The following is a 12,772-nucleotide window of genomic DNA, read 5'->3' as shown; positions in this document are numbered from 1 at the left end:
TCAGTCTCCCCCATCTCTAAAAATCATAGGCACTAGAAGAGCAGATATATTTACTGTCGCCGGTCCACAAAGGTGGAATAAACTCCCTCAATTTATTAGAATAGAAAAAAATATTACAACATTTAAAAAACTTTTAAAAACATATTTATTTAAAGATGCCTTTGATTTTTAACAGTTCTTTTAAATTTCTTATGTTTTGGTTTTATTGCTTATGAAGTGTGCTTGAGCCACCTTGTACTACCTCTTTTACCCTACCTTTTGTTCTTTCCCCTTATTCTTACGAAACCCGAAATTGTAACTTTTATTTTTTCCCTTTCCCCTCAAGTAAGTTTTAAATGTTTTTATGTTATGTTAATATAACTATTATGTTAAGTTTCTTATTTCTTTTTATTATATTATGTACATCGCTTAGAAATTGTTATAGGCGATCCATCAAAAGATTGAATAAACTTGAAACTTGAAAACCATATTCGCGGTTTTTCAAGATTCGCGGGGGTTCCTGAAACGGAACCCCCGCAAATATCGGGGGAGTACTGTACTACTAATACAGCCTGAAATTCATTACTAGGCATGCATAATATAGTTATTAAATAGGTACATTTTCAGTTGTCTTCTAAAAGCTAAATAAACACCAGAAGCTGAGAAATGACAGGCCAGTCCGTTTCAAAACCGGAATGCCTGAAAAGCAAGTACTGTAGTTTCCTAACATAACTTTGTCTCGATTGACCTCGAACTGTAGGGAGAGCAAAAGGATTGCTACTTCGGGTGCTACGAAAATGAGCTGCATACTCAAAATCTCGCCACGTTCTAGGAAGGGCCTATCCCATTCAATATCTTAAAAAGTAGACTCCCCGGCTGTATGGCAAGGATTTTTTTTTTTTTAATTTACCAGCCTAGGGGCTCCTTTTACTAAGCTGAATTACCCCGCGTGCTAAACCCACGCTACGCGGCTAGAACTAACGCCAGCTCAATGTTGGCGTTAGCGTCTAGCGCGCGGGGCCACTCAGCGCGTGCCAAAACCGCTATGGCAGCTTAGTAAAAGGAGCCCCTAGGTGTTTGAGATCAGAAAATAGTACGAAACCGAGTTTAGAGGGTAAGATGTCGATCTCACACGTTAGGATTGGTGCAGCGATGCTGTCTCTGGCAGGTGCTAAACTCTGGAATGCGTTGCCCGGAATTTTGCAATATTGTGAAGGGAGGATGAATTTTAAGAAAATGCTGAAAACTCAATTGTATGTTAGCGCTTTCCTGTGTTAAAGTTTTTTTTCTTTTTTACAAGCACTGTTTTTTTATGAAGGTAAGCTCTGTAAACCGTATAGTTAATATGTAAATTTTTAATTAAATAAATTGGCAACTTGAGATTAATAAATCAGTTAGTTGATCACATTTTTTAAAGAAAAAAAATCATCAGCTGCTGTGAGCAACCTAGGTATATTAAACTACAGTAGTCCAGGCCACATAAAACTAAGGGCTCCTTTTACTAAGCCGTGCTAGTGGTTTTAGCGCGCGCTTCCACACGCTAGATGCTAATGCCAGCATTGAGCCGGCATTAGGTTTAGCCGCGTAGCACGGGGTTAGCGTGTATGGCAATTCAGCGCATATTAAAAACACTAGCACACCTTAGTAAAAAAAAACAAACATAGTAACATAGTAGATGACGGCAGATAAAGACCCGAATGGTCCATCCAGTCTGCCCAACCTGATTCAATTAAAAATTTTTTTAAAATTTTTTCTTCTTAGATATTTCTGGGCAAGAATCCAAAGCTCTACCCGGTACTGTGCTTGGGTTCCTACTGCCGAAATCTCCGTTAAAACCTACTCCAGCCCATCTACACCCTCCCAGCCATCGAAGCCCTCTCCAGCCCATCCTCTCCCAAACGGCCATATACAGACACACAGACCGTGTAAGTCTGCCCAGTACTGGCCTTAGTTCAATATTTACTATTATTTTCCGATTCTCCTTCTCTGCCAACAGACACAAGAGAAGCTGTCATTCCTACTTCGTTTTCCCCCCAGGTAGAGGTTGTAAACTGAAAAAACACCATGAACACCTTCTTTCACATCAAGCAGCATTGTGGGGTAAAGACAACAGACAAAAATTCAATGGCAGACGATATGATGCATGACCTACTTCTACTGGAGCGCTGGTCTAGGTCCTGGCAACTCAGTTTCAATGCCAAAAAATGCAAAGTCATGCACCTGGGGAGCCGAAACCCATGCAAGGTTTACACCCTAAATGGCGAGATCCTGACAAGAACTGAAGCGGAAAGAGACTTAGGGGTGATTGTCAGGGAAGACATGAAATCTGCAAACCAAGTGGAGCAAGCTTCATCCAAAGCAAGGCAAATCATAGGTTGCATACGCAGGAGTTTCGTCAGCCGTAAACCGGAAGTCATTATGCCACTGTATAGATCCATGGTGAGACCGCACCTGGAGTACTGTGTGCAATTCTGGAGGCCGCATTACCGCAAGGATGTGCTGAGACTGGAATCGGTCCAGAGAATTGCCACCAGGATGGTCTCGGGACTCAAGGAGCTCCCATACGAGGAGCGGTTAGGGAAGTTGCAGCTCTACTCACTCGAGGAACGTAGAGAGAGGGGAGATATGATCGAGACATTCAAGTATCTCACGGGCCGCATCGAGGTGGAGGAAGATATCTTCTTTTTCAAGGGTCCCGCGACAACAAGGGGGCATCCGTGGAAAATCAGGGGTGGGAAACTGCACGGTGACACTAGGAAGTTCTTCTTCACTGAAAGGGTAGTTGATCACTGGAATAGTCTTCCACTCCAGGTTATTGAGGCCAGCAGCGTGCCAGATTTTAAGGCGAGATGGGATAGACATGTGGGATCTATCCGCAAAGATAAATAGGGAGGGTCATTAGAGTGGGCAGACTTGATGGGCCATGGCCCTTATCTGCCATCTATTTCTATGTTTCTAACTGCTTTTGCCCACTACTTAAGAGGAATTCAGAAAACGTCTAAAAACTCAACTGTTCCTGAAGTATCTAGACAACTGACCCACTCATCTTCTTTCTCCTCCATAGTGATTCCTCTGTCCTATTAATCTCTTTCTCTTCAACAACGCATTTCCGGTCCTATTAACTCTCCTCTTCCACCCCTCTTAAATTCAATCAATTTGTACCTCGCTTAATCTATTGTAAACCGTATAGAACTTAACGGTATCGCGGTATATAAATTGTTATTATTATTATTATTCTAGATCCTCTGTGTTCATCCCACGCTTCTTTGATCTCAGTCACAGTTTTACTCTCCACCACCTCTCTAGGGAGCGCATTCCAGGCATCCACCACCCTCTCTGTAAAGTAGAATTTCCTAACATTGCCTTTGAATCTACCACCCCTCAACCTCAAATTATGTCCTCTGGTTTTACCATTTTCCTTTCTCTGGAAAAGATTTTGTTCTACGTTAATATCCTTCAAGTATTTGAACGTCTGAATCATATCTCCCCTGTCCCTCCTTTCCTCTAGGGTATACATATTCAGGGCTTCCAGTCTCTCCTCATACGTCTTCTGGCGCAAGCCTCCTATCATTTTCATTGCCCTCCTCTGGACCGCTTCAAGTCTTCTTACGACCTTCGCCAGATACGGTCTCCAAAACTGAACACAATGCTCCAAGTGGGGCCTTACCAATGATCTGTACAGGTGTATCAACACCTTCTTCCTTCTACTGGCTACACCTCTCTTTATACAGCCCAGCATCCTTCTGGCAGCAGCCACTGCCTTATCACACTGTTTTTTCGCCTTCTAACATTTGTACCAATACTCTAAACTGAAATGATGGAAAATAGCCCCGAACAACTGGAAGCATTCTCATTACAAAAAAGGCATTCCTCACTACCAGAAGGTTATCATGCTGCTGTACCAGGTCATGGTGCGCCCTCACCTGGAGTACTGCGTCCAGCACTGGTCACCTTACATGAAGAAGGACACGGTACTACTCGAAAGGGTCCAGAGAAGAGCGACTAAGATGGTTAAGGGGTTGGAGGAGTTGCCGTACAGTGAAAGATTAGAGAAACTGGGCCTCTTCTCCCTCGAACACAGGAGATTGAGAAGGGACATGATCGAAACATTCAAGGTACTGAAGGGAATAGACTTAGTAGATAAGGGCAGGTTGTTCACCCTCTCCGAGGTAGGGAGAACAAGAGGGCACTCTCTAAAGTTGAAAGGGGATCAATTCCGTACGAACATAAGGAAGTTCTTCTTCACCCAGAGAGTGGTGGAAACTGGAACGCTCTTCTGGAGTCTGTCATAGAGGGAAACACCCTCCAGGGATTCAAGACAAAGTTGGACAAGTTCCTGCTGAACCAGAACGTACGCAGGTAGGGCTAGTCTCAGTTAGGACGAGGGTCTTTGACCAAGGGCCGCCGCGTGAGCAGACTGCTGGGCACAATGGACCACTGTTCTGACCCAACAGCGGCAATTCTTATGTTCTTATATCCACCTGAGACTGCATTGTAAGCCCCTTGTCAAAGAGCACACCTAAAATCCTAATCAAATGGACAAAAAGATAACGGACCAAGAATTTAGTATCGGTAATAGAAGCTGACTGAATAGCCAGGAAAAATGTAGTTTTTTCTGGGTTCAATTTTTGTCGATGGTCAACCATCTACCCTTCTTAGTGCATGATAGGGGGTTGTGTATTGAGTGCAAATCAGCCCCTCCCTTTCTTTTTCCTCCTCTCTGGAATGGGATGGGGACTCTCCTGGGACATGAAGCTGTACCATGCATTTCCCTGATGCCTGGCCCTGACTGCTCATATGTACCAAAAATATGCAAACCTAGGGACAGATCAATAGACAAGAAGGACAGACCTCGCTTCAACAGCAGACGAGATGGTCTGAGTGTGAAATGCATCTAAACACAATGAGTGAAAGTAACTGATGTTCTCTATCAAGAAGCAAGAAGAGACATTGGTAAATGCTAAACACACCCAGTGAGCATAAAGAAAATGCGGTCAGTAATAGGAGAAATGAAAGTTTCTTACCCGGTGGAAGAATTTCTCCAGCCTCTCTTTCAGAACTGCTACACCTCCATTCTCCATTGTCTTTACAAATGTTCCATTAAAAAGCTGGAGAAAGAAAAGCAGACAACATTAATACCAACCTCAATCGTCATCAGAATCAGTATAATTTTTACTGACAGCAGTGCCACCTAATTGCACCAAAATCTGAGCAGAAAGCTGAAGGGTGTAGGCCCAGTTTAATAAACAAAATAGGCAGCTTCTCAATTTGTTACAGCAGGGGTGTCAAAGTCCCTCCTTGAGGGCCGCAATCCAGTCAGGTTTTCAGGATTTCCCCAATGAATATGCATGAGATCTATTAGCATACAATGAAAGCAGTGCATGCAAATAGATCTCATGCATATTCATTGGGGAAATCCTGAAAACCAGACTGGACTGCGGCCCTCGAGGAGGGACTTTGACACCCCTGTCCTAACCTCTTTCTTGGCCTCTAAATTTAATTCTTCAAGGAGGCATTGCTTCCTGAACTTAATGCATGAAGAATAAACAGTTGATGACCTCCTAAAAAGCAGACATAGTGATCTCAGTTCATCAGCAAACCAAACCACAGCAAATCACCCCCCCCTCCTTTTTATAAATTGCATTAGGCTTTTTTTATTGCCAGCCATGGCGCTAAAAGCTCCAGCGCTCATTGAATTCCTATGAGCGTCGGAGCCATTACCGCTGGGGCTGACAATAAAAAAGCCTAACGCGGCTTCATAAAAGGGGGCCCGAGTGTTTTCAAAGAGATGCTCAGGCTGTAGGGTCAGGGGGATAGTTATGAGTGAACCACTAGCAAAGTACAGAAGTTGGAAACATCCACAATGGCAAATCAACCCACATCACATCCCCCCAACATCACAACAGGCTAGTGATTCTGCACATTAAAAGATAAGTGAAAATACTTTCTGTTGTGATGTTTGATTTGAATTGGTTTATTTAACTATGAAACAACAGTAAGTGTTAAGTAAGACATCAAGGAGGAGGTGAAAACAAGGGCCAAGAATGGATATCATCACCCATTGATCTACACCAGTGTTCTTAACCATCGGTCCATGGACCGGTGCCGGTCCACAGAAATTTCCTGCCGGTCCACAGGGCCGGCATGTGTATCGGGCCCAAAACTGTGTTACATTACATTAGGGATTTTTATTCCGCCATTACCTTGCGGTTCAAGGCGGCTTACAAAAGATTTATAAATGGGGGTTACAATGGGAGAACGATTGATTTACTAGGATGGTAAAGTGTGGATCTTTTGACATTTCTCGGGATGTTAAGAGTAAGGGGGCTTACAGAGATTTGAAAAGGGGTAGCAATGGAAGTAAAATTGACATTACTAGGGAAGAGAAGAGTAGCTCATTTGTCAGTTTTAGAGTTATTAAGAGAACGTGAAGTTAGGGCTGCTTCAGGAATTTCTTGAAAAGTATTGTTTTTATTTCTTTTCTGAAAGTCTTGTGGTCAGGGGTGGTCATCAGAAGGTTGGAGATCTGGTTGTCCAGTCTTGCGGCTTGAGTGGCTAAGAGGCCGTCGTGTAGTTTTGTTCTTTTTACTTCTTTGATCGGAGGAGGTATGAATGAGGGGGGGGGGGTGCGTTTTTCTGTGTATGGTTGTGGATGCTTGGATGAGGAGGTTGTTCAGGTAGGTTGGGCTGTCTCCATTTAGGGCTTTAAATAACATGCAGTAGAATTTAAATTGAATTCTTTCTTGGATTGGTAGCCAATGTGAGTTGATGTAAGCTTCTGTGATATGGTCATGTTTTCTTAATGAGTAGATGAGTCTCAGAGCTGTATTTTGGATAGTTTTAGTTGCCTGGTCATAGTAGAAGGGCATGGAAGGAAGAGGATGTTGCAGTAGTACAACAATCCCAGGATTAGGGATTGTACTATAAGCTGGAATTGTGCTCTTTCAAAGACTAGTCTCAGATTTCTCATGATTGCGAAGGATTTCTGAATTGTTTTATTTATTTGCAGTTGCATGGTACAACATCTGTCTATAGTCATTCCAAGTAGTTTTATGATGGATTGGATGGGATAGTTGATTGAGTTGAGTTCTAAATTGGTTATGGCTTGGACTTTAACTGCCGGTCCGCCGATGCGTTGTTAATAAGATTATATTGTGTGTATATATATGAATGGAAAAAATAGTGTTACAATTAGGACTATGGGGGCAGGGTCTGGGGTGGAGATTGGGTAGAGATGGGCAGGGTCTGACCCACGACTTAGCCCAGTGTTCTTCAGTTGCTGGTCTGCGGATCGATGCCAGTCCACAAAATAATTATTTTATTTCTACCGGTCCATGGGTGTAAAAAGGTTGAAAAACACTGATCTACACAACTTGTGTGGAAATTAGTGGGTGTTGGAGACCCTCTAGACCTCTTTCCGTACTGGACACGAGGAAGTTGGGGGATTTGCCATTGTGGATACTTATAAATACCTTGCTGAGTAATACATCCAGGGACCTTGAGGTAACACTAGCCACACAGCTACTTTAAAGAGACAAATCATAATGTTTCATAACATAACATAAATTCACTTATATACCGCAGTAACCTCTCAGTTCAACGCAATTAACAACAATCAAGAGACTGTACAAGCACAGTGTATTACAATTTGTCAAATAAGGAGGTCTTTAGCATTTTTTCTAAAGGAAACTTGTATATCGCCTTTTTGTAGTTTTTACAACCACACTCAAAACGGTTTACATACTGGCACTTCAAGTTGGAGTTTGTTATCAGAACAGAAAAAGGTTTATCCCATGATCCAGCTTGAAAAGATAAAATTCTATGGAAAAATCTTTTGTATATGTAACCTTTAGTAGGAAATGTAAATCTAAAATGCAGAGCAAAATGTTTTCTGATAGTAAATTTAAAGTGGTCAATAATATAATCAGGTATAAGGCCAAACAATGTCTTGTAATAGATACAACCTAACTTGAATAATATTCTTGCCTCAACTGGGAGCCAATGTAGCTTCCAATAGAATTTGGTTACATGATCACATTTTTTCAAGTTGAAAAATCAGCTGAATGATCTGCAACCTTTCGATATCCTCTTTACTGGAGGCTAGATAAATTATGTTACAATAATCCAGGGAACTCAAAATAAATTATTATACCGTAGTCTAAATGAGGAGTGATCAAAGTATGCCCTAATCGATCGCAACTTTCATAGCATAAACCAAGTTTTCCTAACTAGTGCATTAATTTGAGCATCGAGTGACAGATTTTGGTCTAAATAAACCCATAAAATCTTTATAATGGATCCACTGTAAAACAAGTTATAAATCCTAACAGATGCAGTTAACATTACCTTATACATGCGGTAGCACTGCTGCAACACTGAACTGTACACTTTATCCTATTAAAAAAATAAAAATAGTAAATACTGTAGATGCCATTATTGTCTTATATGTTATGAAATATTACTTATACTGTTCATTTAGGTGGCTTTTTACAAAGCTGCATTAGGCACCAATGTGAGTCTAACGTCACAAAAATGGCCTAAAGTGGGACATGCAAAAGCATCCTGTGTTAGAGTATTAAATATTTTTTTGTAATTTTTTAAGGTGGCATGTCAGGGGTAGAGAGTGGCTGTTCCTGTGCTAATAAATCTATTAACTGTCTGACCATGTGGTCCAAAAATATTAAATAATAATTTTTTTTTTATGTGAATTAAGACATTGATGCTCAACTTTTTTAAAATAAGGGGATAAGTAATTTATATAAAAAAAAGATTTAAATAAATAGGAAGGAAGGGGGTATATTGCCTATGATTTAAACAGGAGTGAGTGAATTGTTCACTTTTGAAACCCAGTTGGGTTAATTGCTCCATATTCTGAGGCTTTTTACCCCTTTAGATTCACATATATATATGAATAAGATTTAGACTGGCAGTAATTGAATTAATTGAATAAATTAGCTATCTCGGCAGGATATAACTCCACGATGGGTTTTTTCTATTATTTAATGTTCCTGTGCTAACCAATAGCGAATGACACGGGGACAAATTTTTCCCCTCCCTACGGAAACTCATTTCCTCATCCCGTCCTGATAAGTTCTTTTCCTGTCCCTGCCCCATTCCCGCAAGCTCCGTCCTCATCTGCACAAGCCTCAAACCCTTTAAAATCATATGTGTTCAAGGTTTGTGCGGTTAAGGCGGAGCTTACAGGAATGGGGCAGGGACAGCAACAAAACTCGTGGGGACGATGAAATTGAGTTCCTGTGGAAACACTAAACCAAACTAGATGGTGGTAAATGCTCCCGTGATCATCTTTAAAAATGGATGCATGCTAATGGCAACATTAACAAATGGCCTTTAATGAAATAAATAGAAAATCAGAGGGTTTTTTTAATGACCTCAATAAAAATGGCCTTAGTGAGTGGGAATGACTCATGTAAGGGTGAACTAAGGACATTGCCACAGCTTTGTAAACGAACCCCTCTTAAGGCAGTTTACATGAACTCACATTCATAAAATACAAAGACTCAAAATCAAATCCATAACTTCAAATTAGAAAATTCCTGCCGGTCCGCATAGGACCGGCGAGATGGACCCGTTAAATTTTCTGCCCCGATGGTGTTTGCAGAAATCTTCTGTTCCTCCCAGCCTCGGGCGATCAAGACAGGCGGTCATTCCCTCTGTGAGTCTCGCCTATGCGGAAACAGGAAGTTGAAACAAAATAGGCGGGACTCAGAGAGGGAAGGTCCCGACGTTTGCAGCCTGTCTTGATCGCTGCCCCTGCTGAGTCGCCGAAGAGGGCCGCGGGGAAAGTGCAGGCAGAGAGAAGATGGTCAGCGTGCGCGGGGAGGACAGCGTGTCGATTGGGGCCATCAGCAGCGTTTGTGCTGAGTCTGCCCACGTGCAGGATGCGGCGGGTAGGGGCCTCCGACTCGTCTTGGGCGGCTGGGCCTGCGGTGCAAAGCTGTTTTTGCCGGCTTGGGGGGGGGGTCGCGAATCGGAAGAAGGGGTAGTCTTATACGGCGAGTATATAACAAACTCTATATTTTAACTGTAAACTAAACTATAGTACATATCAGGTGCACATCAACTATATTCAGTATAAAAATTAAATTATAGATCTTTTTAAGAAAACACCCACCTGTATTCCACCGAGTTGCTACATTTTTAACATCCACATTTTCAGCAGTTTTTTTTTTTTTTAAAGATTTTGACATCAGACTCCAGCTTTATTTCCTCAGGCAAACTATTCCACCATATTGGTGCCACAACTGAAAAACATTCTTGATCTAGATCTCTTCCCTCCAAACTCAGATATAATTGGAATTAGAGAATGACATGGGGACAAATTTTTTCCCATCCCCGCAGGAACTCAATTTCCCCGTCCCCATGAGTTTTGTCGCTGTCCTGGTCACTGCCCGATTCCTGTAAGCTCTGCCTTAACTGCACAAGCCTCGAACATTTATGATTTTAAACAATTCAGATCCAGTGACTTTGAACTCTACGTTTGGTGCAGCGGCCTGTAAACCTGGGGAACTGGGTTCAATTCCCATTGCAGTTCTATATATGTAAATCACTCTTGATTGTAACCACAGGAAAGCAGTACGTGTGCACAGTAACATTACACCTTGAAGTCTATAAATGGAAGATTAGGTTCTTACCTTGATAATCTTCTTTCTGGTAGATGTGTCTAGGAGGCCTGTGCAGATGAGGACGGAGCTTGCAGGAATGGAGCAGGAACAGGAATCGAACTCTCCAGGATGGGATGGGAAAATGAGTTCCCACGGGGATGGGGAAAAATTTGTCCCTGTGTCATTCTCTAGTTGGAATCTCCAATAATAACCCTATATTCTATTTTAACACATGCTTTAAGAGTATCTCTTCAATTTTGCCCTTAAATATCACTTAGTACATTTAGAATCCATGTAGCTGATAAATCAAGCACCTCCAGGCAACCATCCCTACTCATAGCATGGTCTGGTTGAAAATGGAACTGTTCACACAAGTACAAAATTTTCATTTGGAAATCCCCAAAACGAATACAGCTTGAGCCTCATTGTATGGGGAGTGGAGACCTCCGCTACCTGGATCAGAGGCAGGGCCTTTGTTTGTAATCTCATTAAAAACTTCTAAGCAAATGCTTGGAATACCCTGGAGACGAAAATGGTGACAAAATTCAAAAAAGCATGACATGAACAAAGCGGATCTAATTAGATAATGGAATGCTATAAAATGAACAAGTAAGGCCGACACTGGGCAGACTCGCACGGTCTGTGTCCCTTACTTGGCAATTTGGTTTAAGATGGGTCAGGGAAGACTTTGATGGAAACTCCAGTAATTTAGAACAGTGGTTCCCAACCCTGTCCTGGAGGACCACCAGGCCAATCGGGTTTTCAGGATAGCCCTAATGAATATGCATGGAGCAGATTTGCTTGCCTGTCACTTCCATTATATGCAAATCTCTCTCATGCATATTCATTAGGAGTAGCCTGAAAATCCAATTGGCCTGCTTGTCCCCCAGGACAGGGTTGGGAATCACTGATTTAGAACATGAGGACAGTGCTGGGCAGACTTCTATCCCGCAAATGACGAGATGGTTTGGATAGGCTGGAGGAGCTTGGATGGCAACTCCAGTAGTTGGAACCTAAGGACAGTCTACAGTCTATGTTCCAGAAATATCAAAGAATAAAAGGCAATTTAATTATGAATTTATAAGGCATGTGACTATCGAGCAGACTGGATGGACCATTTAAGTCTTTATCTGCTGTCATTTACTATGTTACTCAAAAGTGTTTCTTACCAGTAACTCCTCCTCTTGATACTCTATTACAGGTCTTCCATCCTTGCTGGGTTTTTCTATCGTAGGGTTCTGAACAACCTAAAACATCAGACCATTAAATATTGCACAATATTCCACTGTGCATTTCACTGCAGCATTTTAGAATAATCAGATGAAAACTGTGAAAACATTGGCTATAGTAGCCGTACTGATTTTCAGCATTAAATCATCTTCCTCCCTTTCTTACTGCAGTATGAAGTCCTTCCATTCAACTTTCTGCAAATGCCTCCCTTTCGAAGTACTGAAGCAGACTGCAGCATTGCCACTTGCAATGTTGCTCTTGGGTGGATCAGTAGTGCTTCTGTCACCTGCTCCATCAATACTTCTGACTCCATGGTGAAGGATTCAGAAACAGCTCAAAAGCTGGGTGTCCCGCCTGGCAGGGCAGGGTCCTCAGCAGAGCAAAAGATCCGAGCTGAGTTTATCACTCAGAAACGGAATAGTTTCATCTCTAATACAACACAAACTATTTAGCAGCAAGATATTTTACAAAGAAGTACCATGACCATCCAAAAGTTCTCTTCTGGTTCATGAAAAAACTGTCTGTTTTTCAACGTGTGTAAGGATTTTGCAGGCTTTGAAGGACTAAAGGTCCTGGAAAAGTAGGAAAAAAAAGATATTTAGGGGCAAATTATATATATTACCAGTGAACTGTTTTATAATATAAGGAAAAATGTTTCATCTTACTACCTTGTGAACTGTACAATTGCTTCACACAGACCGACATTTCTAATTTTTTCATTCTTTTCTACCTCATTTGGATGATAGAAAAGAATCTTTTTTTCTTCCTAATGAGAAAAACATTAAAAGAAGAAAAATGAAGAATTACAAATGCGCCACAGCAAGCAAGCAACCAACTGACAAACTGAATATTAAGAAAAATTAAGGCAAAGTACAGATATAACAACTAAACTATCAATTAAATTGTAGAATTCATAAGCACAGCAATCTGAACAGTTT

At 41.6% G+C, this 12,772-nt stretch overlaps 1 protein-coding gene across 5 annotated transcripts in view; it reads right to left on the bottom strand.

Annotated features, from left to right (window-relative positions):
* The window catches only part of LOC117369433 (vacuolar fusion protein CCZ1 homolog), a 69,088-nt gene that overhangs the window by 54,493 nt on the left and 1,823 nt on the right, over positions 1–12,772 (bottom strand). For 4 of the 5 annotated variants that reach the window (XM_033964010.1, XM_033964011.1, XM_033964012.1 and 1 more), the window contains exons 2-6: positions 12,503–12,600; positions 12,313–12,406; positions 11,774–11,851; positions 8,326–8,373; positions 5,004–5,087 (exon numbers count right to left, since the gene is read on the bottom strand). In XM_033964010.1, coding sequence (XP_033819901.1) covers positions 5,004–5,087; positions 8,326–8,373; positions 11,774–11,851; positions 12,313–12,406; positions 12,503–12,600 — 402 coding nt within the window. The remainder of the gene's footprint in view (positions 1–5,003; positions 5,088–8,325; positions 8,374–11,773; positions 11,852–12,312; positions 12,407–12,502; positions 12,601–12,772) is intronic. The other variant, XM_033964013.1, reaches the window with a different exon arrangement.

Source organism: Geotrypetes seraphini, chromosome 11 (genome assembly GCF_902459505.1).
Source record: "Geotrypetes seraphini chromosome 11, aGeoSer1.1, whole genome shotgun sequence".
NCBI lineage: Eukaryota > Metazoa > Chordata > Amphibia > Gymnophiona > Dermophiidae > Geotrypetes > Geotrypetes seraphini.
Note: the sequence above shows the minus strand (reverse complement) of the source record. Positions and strands in the feature narration are given on the sequence as shown.